This window comes from Mustela nigripes, chromosome 10, assembly GCF_022355385.1.
Source record: "Mustela nigripes isolate SB6536 chromosome 10, MUSNIG.SB6536, whole genome shotgun sequence".
Lineage (NCBI taxonomy): Eukaryota > Metazoa > Chordata > Mammalia > Carnivora > Mustelidae > Mustela > Mustela nigripes.
Window position 1 is genome coordinate 56,176,497 of NC_081566.1, and position 25,920 is coordinate 56,202,416.

General features: G+C 38.3%; 1 protein-coding gene across 3 annotated transcripts in view; it reads left to right on the forward strand.

Annotated features, from left to right (window-relative positions):
- The window catches only part of MARK1 (microtubule affinity regulating kinase 1), a 110,041-nt gene that overhangs the window by 61,775 nt on the left and 22,346 nt on the right, over positions 1 to 25,920 (forward strand). For all 3 annotated transcript variants that reach the window (XM_059413369.1, XM_059413370.1, XM_059413371.1), the window contains exons 5-11: positions 266 to 331; positions 4,094 to 4,164; positions 8,885 to 8,941; positions 12,992 to 13,228; positions 13,316 to 13,435; positions 22,425 to 22,524; positions 23,575 to 23,687. In XM_059413369.1, coding sequence (XP_059269352.1) covers positions 266 to 331; positions 4,094 to 4,164; positions 8,885 to 8,941; positions 12,992 to 13,228; positions 13,316 to 13,435; positions 22,425 to 22,524; positions 23,575 to 23,687 — 764 coding nt within the window. The remainder of the gene's footprint in view (positions 1 to 265; positions 332 to 4,093; positions 4,165 to 8,884; positions 8,942 to 12,991; positions 13,229 to 13,315; positions 13,436 to 22,424; positions 22,525 to 23,574; positions 23,688 to 25,920) is intronic.

The window sequence follows — 25,920 nt, forward strand, 5'->3', positions numbered from 1 at the left end:
TTCTCATTAGAAAAAGTAATGATTTTTTAACCCCAGAAACTTAACTCTTTTGACCCAGCAGTTGGTTCCAAATCACTTTGTGGTAAGTAGTTTTCCTCCATAGTAGTAATAACTCTTGAGAGAATTTTTCAGTTTAAAATTATAATTAATGATTTTTAGTAAATACTCAAATTTTCCCTTGGCTGAGGGAAAATTTATACTTAAATTAAAGCAGATCCAATATGTGCTAATAATTACAAGTTATATCTCTAATTTCTTTTTTCAGTAAAATTGTTTGAAGTTATTGAAACAGAGAAGACCCTCTATTTAGTCATGGAGTACGCGAGTGGGGGTAAGGATGAGAGGGATGGAAAAGTTCTCTTTGATGAGACATACAGAATTATCAACACCTGAAGGTTCATTGTAACACTTATGTCTTCACTGTAACACTTATGTCTTCACTGTAATCACATTAATGAATGTATAGTTTTATTAAAATACCTTTAAGTGATATATCTTAAGTAAAATTCAGTGTTTACTCTCAAGATCCATTGATCCTACATTTAAAAGTCACATTTTGGCTCAGTGAAAAATTGCCTAGGGACATTTTTCTAAACTTTAAATTTGCATTGTTATCAATGAATATTTTGATTCTCTTGTCTAAATATTATTATTGTGTTTAAAAGCACTTGGCTGTAAGGGAATCTCAAATTCACAATATATTTAATAAAGTTTATAGTAAAAGCATGTTCTAGGACAGATGTTTATTTCATTGATTGTTTGTATATGACAGATTCTCAATATACCTGCATTTTCAAGATAATCCATAAAATGTTTCAATTTAAACAAGTATTGATTTATACATGTTATAAGTCAGAAGACTGAGTCGACAGAAATAAGATGTGTTTGCAGAATATAATATATACTTTGACTACATAGTGTCAAAAGTAAGAGTGATTTTTAAACATTGGTATATAATAGAAAATTATTTTCATCTTCTGAACTTTTCTTCAAATGAGAGGTATGTCTGCTCAAAATCACTGTTGTGTTAAGCATTAAGACTTTCTTAGAAACACGTTTAAAATTTTTTGGAGATAAATCATTTAATAACTAAAAAAGAATGTTTAAGCAGTTGAAGAATAAAGAAGTTAAGCAAATAGAAAAGAGGGACGGCAGCTGAAATTAATTAAACCACTTTTACTAATTATCTTTTTTGCTAATCAATAGAGAAACTTACTTAGGGTCAAATTTAGTGTTGAGTCCTTTTAGCTAATAGAAGTGTAGAGAATTTTATGGTAATTCAGATTTAATGTAAGTTGGATAAAGAGAATTTATTCTAGTCTTTTGTATCCAAACTATGTGTTTTTATACTGTTTCTTAGATTTCCAAAAATGTTTACTACAAATATTACATATATTTTAATAGCTTTTTCTGTTTTTAATGCAGATTGAAAGTTTTAGTAGGTTCGGGTTTTTGCAAAGCCTTTTCTCAACCTAAAAGTATTTTGATGTAGGTTTTTTTTTACTTAACCTGAAAACCTATGTCATTAAGGTTTATTATTACAGGATTTTTAAAATATATTAATACAGCCATGTGAATTTGCATAAAATGTAGTTCTATAATAAAATCAGTGAACCTACAGAGATAACACATAATGAACTGTTTCTTTTTTTCTATCCTTTAGTTAGATTTATATAACAGTTTGTCAGCGTGGGAACCCTGGGTGATATTTTTAGTTCAGTTGGACTCTTTTTTTCCCTTTTACTGATCTGAAGTCTAGAGAAAGGGGCTAGACATGCTTTGATAGGAGAAATTACTTACCGCTAAAAATCGGTGGACACTTCTGATTTCATGAAGGTTCACCACAAGGCTGTGTTAATATTAACATGTATACTGTTTGACAATAGATGGTAAGTACAGTCAACTCTCTATTGGTGCTAATGAAGGGGAGCAATGGCTGGGGTACCAGAGAGCACATGGGGTCATCACTGCTCTCCTTCAGTAGCAGAGTTAGGAGGGGCCCTGGGGTGCAGTCTGCAGAGGTGTATACCTGCCCAAACCAGGTGCTCTCTCATTCCATTCTAACTCCTAGTGATGAGTTTTCTTTGAGTCTGGCTCATCAGTGACCCTTTCACAAAACCATCATGGCTCTGTGGTGGCAAATCTAGAATGATTTCCTTACCTTTTTAATCTATAAATGGCAAGGTAACTTTTATAATCAACATTTAGTATTTTTCCTCTGAAATTTCTAGACATTTTAGGATTGACTCTCACATGAATAAAGAGTTGAGTTAAACAGCTGCCTCTTTGTCAGGAGTATTTAGATCATCTGATTCTGGCTCACTAACAGAGCAAGAGATCTTTGGTGATTAGGTAGGCAGGAAACTCATTTATGATTCAGAACCATATTTAATCCAAAAGAGCCTATAAAAAGTAGGTGTCGGGGCTGCTCTGGAATGGTGTGTTGATTCCCTCTTTCATTCATGGAAACAATATTTATTAAATGTTTCTGTGCACCAGATGTTACTCTGGTGCTGGGAAACACATGGATGAGCAAAGACACAGTCCCGCCCTCAAGAAGATTACATTCTTTGGGGAAGCAAATCACAAGCAAACAGTATATACAATAAGTGAAAGACTAAGTCTCATAAACACCTGGGGTGCGGACTTTCTAAGCAGGACTCAAGAGCAGTCCATATTTTTGAACTCTTGCATACATCTTTCCCAGCCTAAACTCACATATCTAGAATTAACTACTGTGATGGGTCTACCAGAGCATCCATTCATTTGTTTTCATCATCCCATTCAGTCATTTAAGTATGCTTGATTTCATATGTTGTCTGACATTCTAGATGTGTTAGTTTCATCTGACATACATCATTACATATTTGGTTTTTACTTATATATTTATAGGATTGATATTGAATATATATACAATTTTCTGTAAACTTAAATGCAAATATATAATTTATTGAGTGCTTACTATATGCCAGTCACTGTGCTAATAAGCACATGCATTATTTCATTTAATCTTAAAACAGCCATGTGAGATAGGCACTGGTTAGAAACTGGGTCTTAATAAAGTTAAGAAATCTTCCTAATACCTCCCAGTAGCTACTTGGGGCTAAACCAGGATTCATATCAAAACTGGTCTGATTTTAAAGCCTGGGTTTTAACCAATTTGCTGTATTTATAAGAACTCTTTAACCCACTTTGCGAGTTTTTAATATACATGTATATCTATATGGTGTATATTATAAGGACGTAAAAAATAAATTTCTCCCTTACACTGAGATATTTTATTTTTAATATTGTAACTAAATATTAATTTGCTTTTTTATAGTATTGACTAAAGAAAAATGAAAAAAACTTCAGACATGTAAAGTAATGGATCTAATGGGAAATTTCTGTAGTTTCTAGCTTCAGTTATTTCAGCAAGTATGTATTGTCTATCCACTTTGTGTTCTCTCATGGGGATAGGGCAGGTATGACAACTAAAGCTCATTTGGAGTAATGGGAGATGCACGCAGGATGGTTTAATTCTGTGTGCGTACTTAAAAGTACCAAAATAGATGAGATGAGTATTGTGAGAATAGCATAGTCAGAGTATAGGAAGGAAGTGGCTGAAATCAAAGCGAATGGAAGTAGTGAGAAGGAGTTTGACCAAGACTCCATGACATGTAGAATTTAAAAGAGAGAGAGATCCGGCGTGCTATGACTTTCGTTACTTTGTCTGACATGTAGGTTCCAAATACAAAGCCAAATGGAACTTTTTGATTGCTCGAACTGTGGCTTCCCTTTATTAGAATGGATAATAAAGAGTTGACTGTATTTTTGTGTAATACTTGAAATCAGAAAGCAAGTTTTTTCGGTTATGTTTTTATCACTTATTTTTAAAAGAGTTTTGCTAAATCATAAGCTGCTACAGATACTCAATTCTATGTGTAGTTTTTCCCTTTTTTCCTTCGTGTAATAGTTTGTGATTTACATAAAACTAGCAGAAAATTGTGGGCCATAAGCTTCTCTAAAATCAAGGCAAAAACTTGACATTGCTTATATTGTTAACTGAAAAATTTATGTATATTTTACTGCCTGCTTTACCTTTCTGATTCAGGTGAAGTATTTGATTACTTAGTTGCCCATGGAAGAATGAAAGAAAAAGAGGCCCGTGCAAAATTTAGGCAGGTATGGAAAGTAGTTTTTAACTTTGTTTTGCTAATGTTTTTAGTAATATACAATGGACAGTATCACATTATATACTCTGGACTTCAGAGTACATGGTATTTTAAAAAGAAAAATTCTGCTTTCTTATACTTTTTAAGAATGGGAAACTGAAAAAGAAATTTGTTCTTTATGAATTTAAATTTAAGATAGTTGCATATGGTTATTTTTAGAAGATCATAAATAGTGAAATGTTTATAGGTGAGTGTCATTAATTCATTGATAGTTTTGGAAATATAGATGAAGAAAGAAAAGAAATACTTAATCCTTTACCCAATAATTATTATCAAGTATTTTTAGCTTTATGTATTTAGTATATATGCATAGTGCTTAAAGACATTACTGTATTTTCCTTTGTCATTAAAGACATCTTGGTATTAGAACTCATACCTTTTAGATTTAAAGACTGTGGTCAGTTTTATTTAGTCAAGTGGGCAAAAAACCTTATAGATGTAGTAGAAGACTATGGCAAGATGTGTATATTTCCAGTTCAAATGGAACATGGCTTGTTATAGAAATTAAAAAAAAGGAAAAATAAGTTCATCTAGGATTTTACTTCTAATTTTTAGGAATGAAGTAATTAACATACATTATAAGTTACCATAGAAAAGACAAATAATGAATTGTAAATTATTCATAAAATTTATTGAAGTAAAATTTCAGCAGGCAACTTGCTGTACCCAAATTTTACCTTAGAGAATTTAAAATATTTCATTTAAAAATAGCTCAATACTGGGGCATCTGGGTAGCTTAGTCATTAAGTATCTGCCTTTGGCTCAGGTCAGGATCCCAGGGTCCTAGGATTGAGCCCCACATCGGGCTCCCTGCTCAGCGGGAAGCCTGCTCCGCCCTCTCCCACTCCTCCTACTTGTGTTCCCTCTCTCGCTGTGTCTCTCTCTGTCAAATAAATAAATACAGTCTTAAAAAAAAATAGCTCAGTACTTCTGTAAACGTGGGTCCTGATTCTCTAGTTAAAGGGGTCCTGTGACCAATCAGTTGGGGAAACACTGAATATGGTTATAGGGTCTTCCTCTAAGAGATGTTACATCTATGTTAATATATAAACAATTAGAAAAAGTTGAAAGTTCTGGAGGAGAGGGAAGGAAAACCCTGTTTCACCTTTTTTTGACATAGTATTCTCCAAACTGGTCCCAAAGTGAGTTTGTTTGATAAAATGCTATTGTTGATATCTCACAGAGTCATTACTTTTTGGAACATAATTTGTGAGATGCTCTGTACCAAAGATAGGCATACCCCTCTGATTCAGGATAGATTCCTAGAAACTTCATCCTGAAATACCTGACATCTAAAGACAGCCAGTAGGGAGGACGGACTGTTGAAGACCTGCGTGGGGTTGTCACTTCCTGTTCAGTCCTCTCCGGTCCCGGGATGGAGGCTCCCCTGGACTGAAGCCCTGGTCATCGCCTTCAATGTCATCGTTCTCCCGCTATCAGTCACGCAGTCGGAGTTAGGAGCCGACCAGCATAAAAATTACACTTGACGTTGAATATTTCCCCTGGAATCCGCTACTACCCTAGTTCTTTTTAGTCACCCGGCTGTATTTATTTACTGAAATCATACTGTGTGGAGAAAACGGTGTTGGGTGCTCTGGAATTAGAGAAGGTGACAATATGCCCTGCTGTTAGAGTGAACTTGCCCATCTTTCCCGGTGGCTGGAACACAAGACGTTTTCGTAAAGATCCAAATAATTACAAATGGGCTCTTTTAAAAAATGAATTTTGAATTATTCTTAGAAATACTCTTCATTTTGCAGAGGTTGAGTGTCAAATGCTATTTAAAATGTCATATAGTAGGAAATATTTTCCTTATTTATTAAATATTAAATGTATTTACTATCTGTATGCCTTCCTTTGGAATTAAAAAGGTAACTCACTCATCTTTTTAAAAACCAGGGATGCAGACATACACAATTTAGTAGTCATTTGACAAAGGGTTATATTTACTCTTAAATTTGCTTTTGAGATGCCTGGTTTTCTTTATAATGTAATGAAGAAGATAAATGTACACTTTTGTTTTTTTTGCTCTGTATCATGAAATTATTTTTTTAAATATAAACAGTTTAGGAATGTACTGTGTTATCAAGTGTATACACATGTATGTCCTTGCCTCTACTGTTGGATACAGCCAGAGACAATTCAAGAGCACTTCAGTACCCATGGACCGTGCAGTGCCACTGCATTCCTGATGTTCGAAGGACCTGAAAGAAAATTACAATATTGATTCAACTCTTCCAATATCAAAGCTACTACTTAAGGCTTGGGAATTCCTAACTCAATTATAAATTAATTGCAAAGCAATCCAACATTTGCACCTCATGGCGGAACACTGACAGGTCTGAATTTAGGGTCAGTGCAGGGTTGATTGTAAATCATGTTTTCAAGACCCATAAGGGAACAGTCATAAGGAAGTTTCTACATCCTACTTAATGAGGTACAGAATGTTTGGAATGAGAGGGTCTGGCCATAGAACAATACAATAAGGTTTAGGCTTGTGCATTGGGACTCTAGCAGTGAATCAGATAGAAGGCAGAAATTGTACCCTGTGGGATAAGTTTAGCAACATTATAAGCCACCACATTTAATTGATAGAAGTCAGAGGTCATAGAGTTTGGGGAGAATGAAGTGCTTGATACAGAGCATTCTCTTAATTATCTTTCTGTTCTTAAGGTTTTAACACTCAGGAGATTTTTATCCCAGAATTGCCTGTAGAACAGCTTTCATGGAGACCATTCTGTCTAATGTTGAAATGCGTGTCTGTTAACCAAGTCATGTATCTATAACATGCTTCACTCTAACCAAGACAAAGTGACTTGAAAACCAGTATTACTAAAATTAGCCTTGTAGGACATTCATTAAGATGCATTATATTTACATGTAAGTGTGTATATCTCTTGGCAAATCAATGTGTTTTAATGGAAATTGGATATTAGATTTTAAAGCGTATCGCTTAAGGAGACTAAAACAAATATTTGTTATACGATTCTGCTGTTTGGGGGGATTTACACTTCAAATTGATTATAATCATTCACAATTGCTCTGCTTAAAAACATCTAGTGGTTCTGTAGTACCTGCTTGGTTTGGAATTCAGAGACTTTTACCAACCTGTCAACGCTTATTCCCACGACTACCATTTTCCCACCTACTTTTCAAATACATTGTGTAGCCTCAACCTCAGTGCATTTCACCACCTTCCCCCTGCCTCGCCATCACCAGATGGCCACATCTTCAAATGCTACCGTCGTACAGGATGGCTTAGATCAAATATCCCGTACTCCAGGCATTTCTAACAGAAATTGTTCTTTATTTGATGTGGTTCCCTCACTTCTTTGTGCCTCTGCTTCTATGGTTCTGCCTTGTACGGTGGTTGCTCATATACATGTTCTGTACATGTTTTCTCCTGATCAGACTTTCAGCTTCTAAGGGCAGGGTCCGTGTAGTGTTCATTTTGTGTTCCCCTGGCAACCAGCACATTTTCTTGCACATAGCAGGTACTCAATAAACTGACTTTTGAATCAAAATGAACTCAACTGAATTACATATTACTCATTGTGTGTAGATTTTGTTTCGAATTCATGTTTCTGTCTGAACCATTTAATATATGTTAGAATAGTGTACTGAGCGATCAGCCTCACTTCTACTTTGAAAGTTTTTTTAAACCCATATTTTTATCAGCATGGTCATACTTCACATCATCTTTAGACTTTAAGAAATCTCACTTCTATCTCCATTTGTAAATGCCTAACTAATATTCAGCATTCATATTGTGTTTCCATTTAACCGAATCCACAAGATCGAATGTTCTGCTGTGCATTAAAATGGCCGTCCTCCTGTAGATCAGCTGTAACGACGTGTACAAAATAGTTCTTACCTTGATTGCTATCTGATTCTTTCCATTTCTCTATTTTATGTAGTAAACAGCTATCGAAGAAGTCTTTATAAGCTATTTCTCACTTGTATCTTTGGCTCCTACTCTTGGTTTCCATCTTGTTCAGTCGTTGTCCACGAAGAGCTCTATGTAACAATTAAAAATTCTAGTTGCATATGAAATCTAGTTAAGGGTAAAATACTTTGCTTGACTGACCTAATAAGAGGCTTAAGATTAAATTTCATTTCCCTCCCATTTCTTTTTTTTTTTTTTTTGGATAATTGGGTTTCATCTTAAGGCTGAACGATTTTCCCATTTCTTTATATATGAACAAATACAGGACAATGCCACATACCCCACTGATAAGGTCTTAGTAAATTGGCCTCGCTTAAAAAAATGGGCCTTGGACACATTTCATTATAATTCCTAAAAGAGATGGGTTCATGTGTTCCAAAGCTCTTATCCCAATATTGGGATAAACCATTGATCAGAACTGCAAACTGTATACACTTGATTATGTCTGTCAGTAGAAAAATGTAACAGCCCACAGAAATCTTCATAGACTCTGACAAAGAAATATTTTAACAAGAGAATGCTGCTTATCTACACTGTCCACATTTAAAAGTGAACTTTTCCTCATTTTAACTTTATTCAGAACTGAAGGAACAGGGAGATTATTTAATACTACTTTGAAATCTGAGTTGGTAGTTTATCTCATTTGGAGGTTGTCATAGGGGGAAAATTGCAGTGTTTTTACCATAAAATAATTATGTATCTTTTATCCAAATATTTATTTTAGATTGTGTCTGCTGTACAGTATTGCCATCAAAAGTGCATTGTTCACCGTGATCTTAAGGTAAGCCACTAATTTTATAACAAGAAGTCTTAATCACGAACAGATGTTTTGTTAATACTGGAGCCATCTCTGGTTGCTGAGTTGTGCCAGGCGCTCCAAGGAAGGAGTTTTTACTTAATCCTCATAGCAACATCATGAAAAGCGATATTTTCACTGAGAAAATGAAGAAAATAGGATGAGAAGTTATCTAACATTAAGGCTAGATAATTTGATTCCCTATCAACAAGCTTGTTTTAATAGGTAAATGCACAACTTTGTCTCCAACTAAAAATGCCCAAGATCCATTCAGTCAGAAACAAGGTGGGGACGCAGGACAGGTGTGTCTGTGGCAGGTCTGCCAGTGTCCATTCTCCACGCGAGAGCTCAGAGAAATGGGAAGTCTCTCACATGTTTTGATGAACGTCAAATGCATGTGATGAGTATAAACTAGCTTACTTTGGAATAAGATATTGAGACAGTCAAGAAAAGTTTGTGGCAGTGAGCATGGGGGCACAGCTATCTCTTTAAGGTCCTCGTTCATTTCCTCAGGATAAACACCCAGAAGAAGGGTTGCTGGATTGGGTAGCAGTTCTCCTTTTCGTTTTTTGAGGAACCTCCATCGTTTTTCCCGTAATGGCTCTGCCCGTTTACATTCCCACCAGCTCTACCGGGTGCCCATTAATTTTGCCCACTTGTTCTCTTTTATAGTTTTGATGGTAGCTGTCCTTGTCGGTGGAAAGCATTACCTGATTTTGGTTGTGATGTACGGTTCCCTGGTGGTCAGTGATGCTGAACGTGCCTGTCTGTCATGTACCTATTGAGTCATGTACCTATTGGCCACGTTTATGTCTTCTTTGGAAAAATGTTCAGGGACTTCTACTCATTTTTTAATTGTGGTGTCTGGGGGGTTTTTTTGGCTACTGAGTTGTATGAGTTCCTTATATATTTTGGACATTAATCCTTTATTAGTTGTAAAGTTTGCAAATATTTCTCCCAACCCATAGGTTACCTTTCTGTGGATGCTTTCCTTTACTATGCAGAAGCTTTTTACTTTAAATGAAGTCTCATTTATTTTTGCTTTGGTTGCCTGAGCCTTTAGTGTCATATTCAAAAATTAATAATACTGCATTGAATACTGGGAAATTTGCATAAGAAAATAGATTTATCTATGGATGTGGTCTCATCACACACACAAAAATAACTCACTGAGGAGGTGATAAGTTAATTAGCTTGGCTGTTGTAATCATTTCACTACTTATATAAAATCATTGTATTATTGTACACCTTAAGTATATATACCATTTTCATTTCAAAATATTAAATAGGAGCACCTGGGTAGCTCATTTGGTTAAGCATCCGACTCTTGATTTTGGCTCAGGTCATGGTCTTGGGGATGTGAGATCCAACCCCATGTGGGGCTTCCTGTTCAGCGGGGAGTCTGCTTGATGATTCTCTGTCTTCCTCTCCCTTTCCCCCTTCCCCTGCTTGCACATTCTCTCTCACTATCTCTCCCTCAATAAATAAATTTTAAAAAGAGATGGTATGGCTTTTTTAGGTATGCTTTTTTTTTCCTTTTATGAAAGTAGAAAGTCCTGGAACTAAAATATTTGTCTTTTTTTTTTCCTTTTTCTCTCTTCCTCCAAAGTTAACTTTCATCGTTCCTTACATAGGAACCTATTTTTCTTTTTTTACTTTTCTCCCCATGACCTCTGTCAGTTACTCTAGCACTGGTCTGCATTATACTTAAAAATACTGTCTTAAGGCGTGCCTGGGTGGCTCAGTTGGCTAAGGGTCTGACTCTTGATCTCAAGGTCATGAGTTCAATCTCCACACTGGCCATGGAGCCTACTTTAAAAAAAAAAAAAAATTTTTTTTTCTTAAGTGCCTGTCAGAAGTCTAGATCCTGTACTTTGGCTCCATTTTCTGAGCTTGCAGATTTTCTACTGCTCCAAGATTTCGTTTCTTAGTTTCCTCTAACTATTTTAAGGAGAAATCACTTCCACAGATAAAGAGAAAGTAGAGGACTGCTCCCCTGGCTGTGTGTTTGACACCCAGCCTATCATCTAATTTCTCATATGAACAGAAATCTGGGGGAAAAAAAAATCATGTTCAGCACCCTGAGGTTACCTCCAGTCTGGGGCATGGGGTTTCCCCTGCACTCCTGGAGTGGACCTCAGCATCCCTTGAGCTCTGCCCTGGTGAGGCAGCCAGCCAGACCTCTTCCCAGAGACTAGGAAAGTCCAGCTTGCTCACACATGGTCTCAGAAATTCACAGTGACCAGACCCTTACATCAGAACATCAAAATAACCTGGTTTTGTCACCCAGCCCATAAATGTTAGGATTTAAGACAAATCTTCCAAATGTATGTGCTGTGACAATATGTTAATATCATAAACATCACCTCGTTATTATCACATATTTTGGGGTGTTAGATGTACGTCCGTTTTTTTTTTTTTTTAATTAAATTTAATTTTGTGTATGTGTGTGTGTGTATTCCAGAATTCATTGTTTTTGCGCCACACCTACTGCTCCATGCAATATGAGCCCTCCATAATACCCACCTCCAGACTCATGCAACCCCCCACCCTCCTGTCCTCCAAAACCCTCAGTTTGTTTCTCAGAGTCCCCAGACTCTCATGGTTTGTCTTCCCTCCGATTTCCCCCAATTCACTTTTTTCCTTTCCTTCTAATGTCCTCCATGTTATTCCTTATGCTCCACAAGTAAGTGCAACCATATGATAACTGACTCTCTCTGCTTGACTTATTTCACTCAGCATCATCTCCTCCGGTCCCATCCATGTTGATACAAAACTTTATGGTCAAATAATCTTCGACAAAGCAGGAAAAAATATACAGTGGAAAAAAGACCGTCTGTACCGCCGTTTTTCAAAACAGAGATCCCAAGCTAGCATGCCCTAAAGGAAAAGACGGGCAAGGGAGGGAAGAGCTGTGTGGTGGGCGGAGTGCCTGGCTCTCTAGCGATACGCGGAGCTCTCGTTTTACTCCTTCCTGTAACCCCATAAAACACATCGACAAAATATATATATAATTTTCTTAATCTATCCGTTATAAAAGAGTTTCAAGCAAAACATGACAAAAAAGAAAGCCTTTATTGAATTGCTTATATTTACAAAAGGCTTATTTAAAACTTTTTTTTTTTATTTTAATGATTCTGATTTAGGATTTTGGAAAACCGGCATCTGAAAATATATGGGTGGGAATCACTGCTTTCTACCAAAATATACCTGCAGAAGAGCATCTAGTTTTAGAACAACAAAAGGAAATCTAAAACAAACAAGGTCTAGTGAAGGCACTACTGTATTGTTTGGTTTTACTGAAAGAGCAGAGCTTTGCTGAGGGGGCATTCTGGAAGAGAGGACAAAGGATTGAATTCAGTAGTCACAGGACCCCTGGCTGGCAGTAATTTTAGGTATACTCTTGAGCCCAGCACTAACCTACAATGCTCTACTAAAATAGAAAACTTTTGAGTAAACTTGTTCAAGTCCGAGAAGGGTTTCATGATATGTCAACTTATATTTTTTAAAAGAGGTCATATTAAGGTACAGTCTCAGGATGTTTCTTACCATGAAGAAAAAAAAAATGCATTTAAAATAATAGTGGAAGAAAAACTGTTTTCAGTAACTTTTCCCAAATAGTTGCAGATGCACCTGTAAATGGGAGCTTTTCTTTTATAGTGCTAAAACTTCGTCTTCTATAAACATGATTCTGAACAGTTATGCATCAAGCACCATGCTGGGCTTCTAAATTTGATATTACGCTTAAAAATGAGAAGGCAGAGGGGCCCCTGGGTGGCTCAGTCTGGTGAGCTTCGAACTCTTGATTTCGGCTTAGGTCATGATCTCGGGGTCCTGAGATTGAACCCTCCATGGGGTTCCATGCTGGGCTCCCCTACACCCCGGGTCGCACATGCATGCTTGCTCTCTCTCAGAAAAAAAAAAAAAAAAAGAGAGAGAGAAGCAAGAAATATATGTTGAGATCTGAAATAGTTGTAATAAATTTTTTGTTTTATGTAGACATTTACATTATCCTTTTTATTATTTTCCTCCTAGGCTGAAAACCTTCTCCTTGATGCTGATATGAATATTAAAATTGCTGACTTTGGTTTTAGTAATGAATTTACAGTCGGGAACAAATTGGACACATTTTGTGGAAGCCCGCCCTACGCTGCCCCTGAGCTTTTCCAAGGAAAGAAGTACGATGGGCCTGAGGTGGACGTGTGGAGCCTCGGTGTCATTCTCTATACACTCGTCAGTGGCTCCTTGCCCTTTGATGGCCAGAATCTGAAGGTATCCATGAAGTCCGCTACTGGTGTTTTACATCCCGGCACGATCATTTCAGTAGTCGGTTCTGAGTGCGTCCTTTGCCTTTTCAAGGAACTGCGGGAGCGCGTCCTGCGAGGGAAGTACCGCATTCCCTTCTACATGTCCACTGACTGTGAAAATCTTCTGAAGAAATTACTGGTGCTGAATCCAATAAAGAGAGGCAGCTTAGAAGTAAGTAATTTTTTGTACTCCAGATTTAAAACTCAACAATTAAAATATTCTAAGAACCGAAGAGCATCTTAAATCAAATTTTTCCCCTGGTTGTTTTTTGGGTTTGGTTTGGGAAGTTGACAAGTCGTGTAATTTGTTTAGAGCTAGGGAAGGTGATATGATTCGTTCACTGCTCGAAAGTTGTTACAGTTAATTTCTTTAAAGACGGTTATTCCTTCTTTGCCCTGGAATGAAGTATTAAATTAAAACAACATAAAGATAGGAATAAGATTGACTTTTCGTTAGAGGAGGAGGAAAACCTGGCCTTTGTCAGAAATTGCATGCTCCGATACAGGAACCTTGTGTGTAGGTGTATAGGTATTTCGAAGATTTAAAAAAAAAAAAAGATAACGGAAGTTCTAATCCAGTGAATATTTCATGACCATATCTGAAATTAGAAGCTGATTAAAAATTTTAAAGAGGGGCGCCTGGGGGGCTCAGTGGGTTAAAGCTTCTGCTTTCGGCTCAAGTCATGATCGCAGGGTCATGGGATCGAGCCCCACTCAGGCTCTCTGCTCAGCGGGGAGCCTGCTTCCCCCTCTCTCTCTGCCTGCCTCTCTGCCTACTTGTCATCTCTGTCTGTCAAATAAATAAATAAAATCTTTAAAAAAAATTTTTTTTTAAAGAAACCTCTCAATACCAGTACAGTTTAAGTAGAACATACTGGAAACGGGAATTTCCTTTCTTAATGCACTGTTCCGTTGCCTACCTACATTCCACATGTGAGGCTATTTATAATGGATTGCTATTATGCTATTCTAAATGTACCAAGTACGTTATAGCCAAATAACACCAAAGTGTTTAACCTTTTTTCCTTCCGACACTACAATTAAACAACTTATTTTCTACATATTTCATCCAGCTTTTTCTAAGGCTGCTTTAACCAATACTAAGGTTTAACTTCAGAGATCCAGCATATACGGTTCACTAGCATTTTGGTTTTGTTGTTGTTGTTGTTGTTGTTGTTTTTGTCTTCATTTATTTGCCTTAATAGATGGGGTAGAAAATTCAGAGAACTAACCCCATTTAAACTGTACTTTTTAGAAAATTCAGAGAATTAACCCCATTTAAACTGTACTTTTTAGTGTAGCGATGGGGCTTTCTGGCACAGACTCCGTGCTGGGTAGAAGGCAGCCTTATAGTGAGCCATCCCTGTGGACAGAGCTCTTGGGTTCATTTGGGTTTGTAATGTTATTTCCACAAATATATTCCACTAAAAGATAGAATATGTTTTGGTGGAAGTTAACGGATGGTGACTTCTGTTGGGAAATTATTTTAAATGCTTTATGTTAGTGAATTACATATCAGATACCTTTTACTCACTTATTTGTTTAAATGCAGTTAGTTCGTTCCCATAATTTTTGTGGGTTTTTTTTTCCTTTGGGGGTAAAAGGATATGTTAGTCATGTTTTCATAGTGAGGCCTGTGAAATAGAGAAGGCTTCTTTTGTGTTACAGCTTCTCTAAACTTGTTTTTGACCTTTATTCGTAGGAAGTTATGTGAAACAGTGAAAAAGTTAAAGTCGTTGACTCTCGTATCAATTCTAAAATTTTATGGCAATAGGGTCACCTGACTGGCTCAGTTGGAGGAGTGTGTGACTCTTGATCTTGGGGTCATGAGTTTAAGCCCCACGTTGGGTGTAGAGCTCACTTAATTTAAATTTTTAAAAAAGACTATTTAAAAAATAAAATTTTATGGCAACATAAGTCTTTCTTAATCCTGCTTTATGGCGCACTTTTATCATAGGAACCTAGTTCCCCTGAATATCATTTAATAAAATGTCCATAGTTGAGGCATCAGCACAGCTGAGAAGAACAAAAAGAATATATAAAAATTATTATTATAGATGTTACAAATCTCTTAGTATGTGTAGGTATGTAGTCACTTAAAGATGATTAATTTACAGTAGCCACATATTTAAGTCTTTCATCCTTAGCATTAAAATGCAGAGGATTAAAGTATCAGAATTCTGGGCTGTTTAAAAGCCAAATTATTATATTAAAACATTTGATCATCAGAATCTCAGCTTGATGTATTTGAGTATACTCTAGAACCTTCTGTTCCAGCTTATCAAAAATAAGTTTTCCAGCCACAGAATCGTGAGTCTACAGTGGAAATATTATCATAATATTGCAGATACCACTGTACAAAGGCCGGTCTGCTTCACAGTTCCCAGAAATAACTTTCCAGAGAAACCTGACACTGTTTTTAAAAAAAAGGGAAGAAAGATTTCTTACACCAAACCTTGAGAAACTCCCCTTGAAATAGCAATGATGTCAAAAATTATTTTAGTCTCCTTTTATTTTTCATACCAACTTTAGTAGCAGCTGTACAGGAAGAAAAATCCCTAAGCTCTAAAAAATAGCTATTTTCAAAACACCAGTCGTGAGCGTGTAAACGTAAATTTTTGTACAGTAGTAATGTTTCATGTCAAGTTGCATTCTTTTTTTCTTTTAACTTCAAAGTTTTGGGTTATGTGCTTTCTACTTTATCGTAAACATGATCTGCTTCCGTGCCAGTAGCAGTGTTGTTCCCTTTGGCTTATGTACCCCTGCTTGTTGGACCTTCAAGTTGTTTCCATTGTTTTTTACTAAAGATCATGTGATACACTTTTTTCCCCTTTGGGACATATGCTTAGATATATTCTCCAGAGTGTCATTAGTGCGCCAAGGAATATAAACAGTCTGATGGGTCTTCTGCGTTCATTGCTAAAAATTGTGTGACCTAAGACATTTGAAGGTATCTGTTCTCCACACTTGATTCACTATTCGATATAATAATTTCTGGTATTTGATGCCTGTATGGTAGTTATGTAGTTTGTCATAATTGCTTTAATTTGTATATATTTCACCAGAGATAATGCCTAGTATTTTTAATGAGCAGGTTAACTTTGCTTCTTTACATATAAGCTCTGTGTCTCTGAACTGCTTGTCTAATGGAGTCTGATTAATCAGCCTTCGAGATCTGTATCAGTTTTGTACATTTTAACAGGAAATATCTCCTCTGTTAATTCTTCTATTTTTTTAAAATGGAACTTTATGTATTTTGGGGGTCAAGAGTCACTGATGAGAGCAAACACTAGTCTTTCTTCATTATATAATTTGTTAATATTGAAATTCAACTTAAGGAATCTTATGCGGCTATTTATTATCTTACTTTATTATCTTATTTATCTTACTAAACTTCTCATTTAACTCAAATATCTTCCTGTCACTTCTCAAATATGACTACATCCTTTATTAAGGTCTTTCTTGAAGACTTCTATGTTAAGTAACTTATTTATGCCCCATGAAAATAAAATGAATGAAATTAGTTTCTTACTCTACTTGATTGACCTATTGCCATCTCTAGAACTAAGCAGTTGCGTACGTTTTTTCATTTTGTACACGTGAACGCTGGCAGAGCTTGTTCATTGCACTAATAATGGGAGGGATGCAATCACATATGATTTTTAAAATATTTGTGTTTTATGTTATAAACTAATTTTTTCCTATTATCTGGAATATTGGTGTGTTTTTTATTAGAAAAAAACTGATAATTTTTTTTCTGCTATCCCTTCTATGTACATCTTCTTTAATTTTTCCAGTCCTTAACCAGAATCGACTATGTTACCTTTCAAAATAATGCAAAATTTGAGTCTAAGGCAAAGCTCCTCCTTATCGCCCTTTCTCTGTATCTGTATCCTCCTCAGAAAAGTATTTATTTGTGCTTTAACACCTTTTCAGCTGCCGCTAAGATGATCTTAAAAATCTTGCTTGTGTCTGCCCAATACAAGAGGCAATAAAGCAAATAATAATCTTTTTTTAATGCAAGATTTCTAAGTACAGATTAAGAAGCTTATGATGAATACAGAGGTTGAAGCCGTTTAAGAAAAATTATTTCCATCTGGCTGTCCTAAAGTCCACACATTTTTAATGTGCACCTACACTTTAGGTAGGGTGTTTATTTCCATTGTTATTTTATTTCTTCATAATTCATCTAAATCCGTTATTTTGATAGAAATTCTCAGCAAGTAGTCCTCTATGTTCATTGGCAGGGGTGGCTAGAGTAAACTCTCTCTTGTTCAGTTTGGAATCTTGTTTGACCTCTTGTTTCTCATTTTGATATTTCTCAGGGGCGCCTGGCTGGCTCAGTCAGTGGAGCATATGACTCTTGATCTCGGGGTTGTGAGTTCAAGCCCCATATTGGGCGTAGGGATTACTTAAAAAAAGAGGAGAGCGATCTCAAATGAAATCTAAAATGGGTTAGTTTATTCAGCTGGTTTAGTGCACTTTGCTGGCCTGGTGATTGGTACTCTGCCTGAAACCACACAGCAAGGTTTTCACGAATACCCTCCCCCCGCCCCTCGCCACCCTGTCACGCAGCACCTCCGTTTCTGGGGGCGTTTTTGCCTTGGCATCAGTGCAAACTCTGGTTCCCACGGAAGAATTTTGTATGGGTGTGAGGTTCACACAACTAAGGCTTCTTCTCCGTGGGTCTCCTCTCGCATACATCTGTATTTTGTCGCTCTCTGTACCTTACCCCTGGAAAAGACCTTCATATTTGGAATTAATAGACTGAATGTCCTTGCATGTTCTTTTAAGCAGATTTCCTTCCCCACCTTTTTCTTGCTTTGAAACCCAACTATTTCTGTGAGACGGACTCTTCTAAATGGACTCCTGGCCGTCCCCAGTGACGAAGGCAAGAAGCGAGAACAGCAGAACCGTGTCCCTTCTGTCCTCGCTGCCCTGTTGTCTTTCCTTATTGCTGCTGGGATTTTCCCGCTTTCCCTGGATCTGCCTTGCCTCGGATCTAACTTTGCATGAGGGTGAGCGGGGTCAGGGCTCCTGCAGTGTCTCCTCAGATTGTTCTTCTCATGGTGCAATTTCTAAAATGCTGCATATCATCTTTATTAATAAAAAAGAACATTTCTCTATTGCCTTGTCAGATCACACTTGAATGCATCACCTGCAGAGACCGTGTCTCCCACTCTTCCATTGCTTTGGTTCTGAGTCCGAGCTGCTTCGCTGGGTCCTCCTTACGTGCCTCTGCCTCGCCTCTCACACCGGTCCAGATACGGCTGGTATCCCCAGAGTCTCTTCAGATTCTCCCTCCTGACGATTCCTTTCCAGGAAATCCCAGCCCACACTGCAGGTTGCCCTTTTGTTCTTTAGTAAGATCTCCTGCAAACAGCATAGTTTTGAATAGTTAATGCTACTGTGTGTTCAGATTATGTCCGCTCTCATGAGCAAATCTTTTTTCCCCAAATAAAAGACAAGTTGTGTAAGGGTTTGGTCCACATACATATTTTTCCTTGACGTGGACAGATACATAATGGTCATGAAATGAACACCAAATAGCCAGTTTAATTGTGAAACACCAGAAAATTTGGATTATATTCATTTCGCTTTTAATTGCTTATTGTCCAGCTATCAAATCTCTTATTGCTCTTATATTTCTTAACTTAAATTATGGATCCCGTATTTCTTCTATCAGGCACCTAAGGTAAAATCCTAAGAACCTTCTTGGATTCCAGCCTTTCTTTCCCTCATTCCCAGAACAGATTCTGTCCTCAGGTGCTTCGGATTATACCTCTAGGTTTTCCGTCTTCCATTTCCTAATGCCTAGTGCAGCCCATAGTTGTCTGTCTCCTGGACATTCTAGGGGCTTCCTTAGCCATCTTCATTGCCAAGCCCCTCTCAATATTTCCCTGTACCCAGGGTGTCTGTAGCAGCCTTATTTTAAAATACTGCCCAGTTCAAAAGCAACAACAAGCATGTGTGCTGGGAAAGATAGCACAAGGCACAGTCTTTATCCTCAAGGACTCCGACTTCAGTGTGGGGGATACACATGTGCCGTCTCAGTGTCTCCTTCACGAAGAGCTCCCTCTTCTGTACCGTCCCCTCCTCTCTGTGGACACCTTTATCCCCCAGCCTTTGTCCAGGTATCTTCCATTTTAGACAAAGGCACCCTTCAACCCCCAGTCCTCGTCTCGGGTCCCTTCTTATTCCTCCCTTACTGGCCTTTTTTTAAGATTTTTAAAATTTGGGGCACCTGGGTGGCTCAGTGGGTTAAAGCCTCTGCCTTCGGCTCAGGTCATGATCTCAGGGTCCTGGGATCGAGTCCCACATCGGGCTCTCTGCTCAGCGGGGAGCCTGCTTCCCCCACTCTCTCACTGCCTGCCTCTCTGACTACTTGTGATCTCTATCAAATAAATAAATAAAATCTTAAAAAAAAAGATTTTTTAAATTTATTTATCTGAGAGAAAGAGTATAAACAAGGGGAGGGGCAGAGGGAGAAGCAGGCTCCCCGCCAAGCAGGGAACCCAATGCGGGGTTCAATCCCAGGACCCCAAAGTCCTGACCTGAGCCAAAGGCAGGCGCCTAACCGACTAAGCCACCCTGGCGCCCCACTGGCCTGACTGTTAACGAAGCATCTCAGCTCCAAGTCTGTGAATCATCAGTCTTACACAATACACAGCCCTCACCATAGCACAGACCCTCCCAATGTCCATCATCCCTCCCATGCCCATCCCCTCCAGCAACCCTCAGTTTGTTTCCTGAGATTAAGAGTCCCTTACAGTTTGTCTCCCTCTCTGGTTTCTGGTTTCGTCTTGTTTCATTTTTCCCTCTCTTCCCCTTAGGATCCTCTGCCTAGTTTCTCAAATTCCACGTAACAGTGAGATCATATGAAAACTATCTTTCTCTGATTGACTTATTGAAGAGATTAGATCTCAAAAGTTCTCATCATGCGGAAAAAAATTGCAACTGAAGTGATGGATGTTAACTGTGGTGATCATTTCATAATATTTGTATATATATGTTTATATATCAAATTATTATGTCATATACCTTAGACTAATACAAAGTTTATGTCATTCAGATCTCTAAAAAGTTAGTGGTGATCTGTTAAGAGTTACACGTCTGCATAATTTTAAGTATATATGAATTATGTACAAATTTGCATTGAAATGTGTATCCTGTAACCCAAACCTTTGGAAAATTCCTCCCATCCAGAACAGCAGCATTCTTACAGATTCCAGTTCTTAGAGGCCTGCCTGCTCTGGAGTTCTGTCTTCTAGTGAATGATTTTAGCTAAATACTATTAAATGAGGGGAAGGTATCCGAGCGGACAACCTCAGACAGATCTCTATATGGAATTTTATTTTTCTGATTAGTAGAATATTGACAGGTAAAATTTAAAGATGGAGAATATACTTTGCAGGACCCGAACAATGAATATGAATATATCAACCCCTAAAACATTCCTGAATGAAAACCTAGAATTCAATAGTCATAACATGTTAAAAAATTTTCCAAATTAATACAGAATTATTTCCCCAGAATTACTCTCCACTAGTTGCCTTTTTGTGTGTAGTAAAAAAAAAAAAAAAAAAAAAAAAAGGAATGTATACTCTTTAGAGTTTTAAGAGTGCATTACAGTATTGTCACCTCTGTGTCCATGGTTGGGCAGCAGATCTGTGAATCCTGTTCCCCTTGCAAGAGTGAGACTCTGGACCCCGGAGCAGCTAGCTCCCTGTTGCTCCCTGTTGCTCCCTCTCCCAGCCCCTGGCAAACACCATTCTATTGCCTGTTTCTAGGAGTTTGATTACTTTAGACACCCTCATATAATGATTGTCTGTCTTTTTGTGGCCAGCTTGTTTCACCGAGAAGTGGCCACAAGTTTCATCCATGATATAGCATGTGGATTGCATTCTTTTTAAGGCTGACTAATATTCCATCACGTGTGGCTGCATTTTCTTTGTGCATTCACCCATCGAGCATTTAGGTTGTCCCACATCTTGGCTGTTGCGCGTAATGGTGCAGTGAACGCGGCTGTTCAAATACCCTTCAGGATCCTGTGTTGGTTCTTTTAGATATATACACAGAGACGGAATTACTTGCTCATGTCTATAGTTCTGTTCAATGTTTTGAGGGACCCCCATACTGTTTACAGAAGCAGAGACATCATTCGAGCCACCCCAGCAGTGCACAGGGGGTCCGGGTTCTTCACGTGCTCACCCATGCCGATTATTTTCATCTTTTTCGATAGTAGCCATCCTAACAGACAGGACGTGTGATACCTCATCGTGGTTTTTATTTCCCTGATGATTAGTGATGTTAGCATCTTTTCATGTGCTTTTTGGCCCTTGGTATGTATTCTTTTGGAGAAATATCTATTTAAGTCCTTTGCCCTTTATTTTTATTTTTATTTTTATTTTTATTTTTGCCCTTTTTTTTTAATCAGGCAGTTTTATTGTTCCTGAGTTGTAGGATTTTCCGTACATATATATTATTAACCCCTTATCAGATATATGGTTGTGAATGTTTCCATTCCATCGGATGCCTCCACTAGGTTGCTTTTTAACAACCTGGGACTGACTCTCGTTTCACAACCTCACTTAAATGTGACTCTTGTAATTCACATCCGTCCCGGTCTTCATCCTGATTCCTGCTCATCCCCGACTCTAGGCTTCCATTTTGACCATTCTCCCCTTCCGTCTTCTCTGAGCTGTCTTTACTGACTAACCCTCACTTCTTCCACATCCCATGATCTCTGCTTTCCTAATGTCTTAACAAATGGTGATTTTAAAATACAGGTATTTGTATATTTGGCAAAAAGGAACTGTCCCATCTGAATGTAATACTATGAATGAGAGGTTGAAATCACTAGGTCCTTAGGTTAAATGAGAAGATACTCCTTTTCAAGGAACATGGGCAGCAAGTTATTTGAATGGATACATTCGGTGAGGGTGCAGGATGATAGTTGTACTTGTTGTAAGATATGTAAGTGTGTCCCAAAGTCCTACGCCACTTGGTGGCCTGCTAATCAATTAGGAAAATAACTTTAGACAGAAGATATCATGGTTCTCGTTGAGCAAAGCAATTAATTGCACATTTACTAAAATAGAGCTAAAGTCAATGGTGGAATGTTCTGATTGGCCAAACATAATGTAAAGTTTATTTCCTAGCAAATAATGAAAGATCGGTGGATGAATGTTGGTCATGAGGAAGAAGAGCTAAAGCCATATACTGAGCCTGAACCAGATTTCAATGACACGAAAAGAATAGGTAAGTATTTAAACAGTGTGAGATGTGCTGGCCCTATGCTAGAAGAGACCAGTCGTCTACCAAAATAGGTTTTTAAAATATAAATAGGAAACAATTTTTATTTGAAAAATACTTGCATTGTCATCTTTTCTTTCCATCAACAGACACCAAACATTACAGATTTCAAGTTTATCTGCTTTTATGTTATAATCCAATTCAGTTGTTGACACCAGTGATATAAAAATTAAAATAATGTGGATGGACCTGGTTGTTTTCTTTCAGCCATTCCTAACAGGAGGAATGACTGTTTAAGTATCAGCACGGATCAGACTGTTAAGTAGCTGCAAAACAGAGCATGTATCTTAGCCGGAGATGTGGAGGCCCTGGAGCTGAAAGGGTGAACACTGTGGCTGTCCGTCTCGATTTTCCAGTGTCTCGGCAGGGTGCTTCCTCCCACACCTCACGGCCGCTCTGCTTCCAGCCTGTTCCCTGCATTTCTCTCTCCATTACCAAAGCTGTCAGAGACGCTCACCTGAGTCATCTCTGCTTTTCCCCTCCGACTGGAGAGCAGAGGTCCCAGGGAAGGCTTGCGATTCTAGAGTGTTTGGAATCCAGTCAGACCAACCGTGGAATTCAAGCCTTCCGAAGAAGAGTCAACCTGCATTCATATCAGAAAGCAGAAATTGTTAAGAGTTGAGAGAAAACACACTATGCGTGGCTGAGAGTGTGTTAAGAGATAGAAAGAGAAGGGATTTTGTGTCACAGGTGATGTGTCTCTGGCTGGACTAAGGCAGTCAACTCAGGAATGCATTAGGTGCCGAGACACAGACCTGCCGTGAGCATGGATCCCATGATACAGATAATTCCTGCATGAAAAATTATCAATATACAAGATCTAAATATGCAGTATCTGTATATTAATGATCCAGAAGTTTTTACAGTTACATTATACTTTAACATTTCAAAATTTAGTTTTCATATTTTATGTTGGCAAGCTTGCTTATGTGTTAATTTGTTTACAAAAATAAACCCATTTTCAGAAAAATTGCTTTTTTTTTTTTTTATTTCTAGACATCATGGTCACCATGGGTTTCGCTCGAGATGAGATAAATGACGCCTTAATAAATCAGAAATATGATGAAATTATGGCTACTTATATTCTTCTAGGTAGAAAACCACCTGAAGTAAGTTCTTTACCTTTTTAGATTAATGTTAATTATTTCTTGCGACAAGTGACAGCTAAGATAAAACACCTTTATTCTATGTGGTATCAGAAATAATATAAAGAGCCTAACAGTCTTACTTTCAGAATTCAAACTCAAGATGCTAAGTTACAAACTGGTCTCATTTCCAAGTACCCGGGGAGATTCTGCTCTGAAAGAGCAGACCACATGCTCTGCTTAGCTCTGAGAGGCTCACACCGTCCCGTCTTTGAGAATGAGCTCCCCTGGAGTTGTGTCCCCAAGCCGCAGTCCTGCCACAGCTAACGTGGTCATTCTGGGTGTGCAGAAAACACAGTGACCAAAACAGAGGGAAGGATGGCGTTTAAGACAAAATAGACGTCTGAGATGATTTTAAAAACATGGGACTAGGAAAAGGCCGTTTGGGGATATTTTGCCTTGTAGAACGTCAAGTGGCTTTGGTACTGGCAGTTGGGAATTCTCAAGGCCAGGAGAGATCTCTAATAAGGAGATAGATTCAGGAAGTAACTGTGTGCAGATGGTGGTTGAACCATAAAAGTAAGTGATCCTTTGGGACAGCAAATATAAAGGTATAAATTGAGAGTCAAGAACAGAGCCGAGCACATGGACAGTTTGTTAACGATTAGACAGCTGTGGGAGGCATTTTATAGAAATAGGCTGAAATTATTTTTAATTAGATAGTAACTGTTAGTGAGACAGTACATTCAGCTGACATTTATTGGGTCTGTTCTGTCCTGGAAACCACGCTGTGTACTGCACCCAGGAAGAGAAGAAAGTCCGTGCTCTCAGGGAGCCCTGGGTCTGGAGGGGAGCTGCGCAGTCAGCGGTGTGGTACCGGTGCCGCGGCCCTGGTCCAGGGCAGGCACGGGATCTCTGCGGTGTAGAGCAGGACAGGCACCCACCGCAGCGAGATTTAACAGGACGTGTAACCTTTGGAAGTGAGGGTGTGAGAGACCTTCAGGTTTCCAGCACGGGTGACTGGTTTTGTAAGATGTATTTGCCAGGATATGAAAAGAGTGGATTTCCAGGGGAAGATGGGAAGTTCATTCTGTTTGGGATGATTGAACTTGAGATTTCCTGTTGGGTGGAGCTGTTCAGGAGACGTTTGGATACATTGGATACACAGAGCGGGCTTGGAGGGAGTGACCCGAGCAGCATTAATAGGTTTGGGAGCTGTGGTCACTGGAGCACACCATTCGCGCCCGCAGCTGCTCTGAGGACTCCGCTCGAGTTAATGCCTGTCACCCTCTCAGGCCCTACCCGGTGGGCACTGTGGTTCCAGAGGAGGAGGGGGCTCAGTGGAGGCCCTGATGGTTGGAGAAGTGGTATCATAAGAAGCCAAATCAAGAGAATTTTAAGAAGTGGGAAGTAGTACAAACCATTATTTCTGAAGTCTTTGACCTGTTTCTACTTAGCCTTTAGATTTCACTCCTTAGATCTTTAATTTTCCTATTAATTTAAATATAAAAGAAGCCGTAGCATTACAAGTGTACAACCCACCCAGGTGTGAATTAAAATGAACTTTGAATCGTGTGGGTATAAACTAATGAGGCTACTCCAAGTAGTAAGAGCCTGAACTTCGGAGCCGGGTTCCCTGGGTCTGAGTCGCCCCGCCCCCAGCCCAGCACAGCCGCTGACTGCGCAGCTTGGGCGCGGTCCTTAATTTCTCTGTGCTTCAGCTCCCTGGTCCCCGAAATGAGGATAGTGAATAGTACTTAGCTCTGGGGGTCATTGAGAGGTTTAAATGAATTAATATTTCCACCGTGCTTAGAACAAACAGTTCCTGGCACATTACTGTGTGTTATCTATTACCAGTTTCATCATCAAGATTACTTTGCTATTTGCCATGAGTATCTTTACATACGAATTTAGATTTTTCCATTGGGATGCCGGTGATTCTGTGAGAAGTTGCGAGCAACAAACATCTTTAATGTTAAGAGGAGAGGGTAGTGTGTCAAAGCCCAATTTACTGTGCTTATCTGAATAGATGTAGTTTTTAATCAGAGCCAACAAACCAAGTTTTGCTCCGTAAATATGGTAGAAAACGTGTCTGTGGAGTTAAAATTGTAGATTTTATCCTAAGTTTGAATCCCAGTTATGCCTGAGTTGGAATCCCAAAGATGTCCCTTCATTCTCTGAACTGCAGTGAAGTTGAGGTTAATAGACACCAGCACCCTTGCCCTGACATACTTAGCAGGGTGCCTGTTACATAATA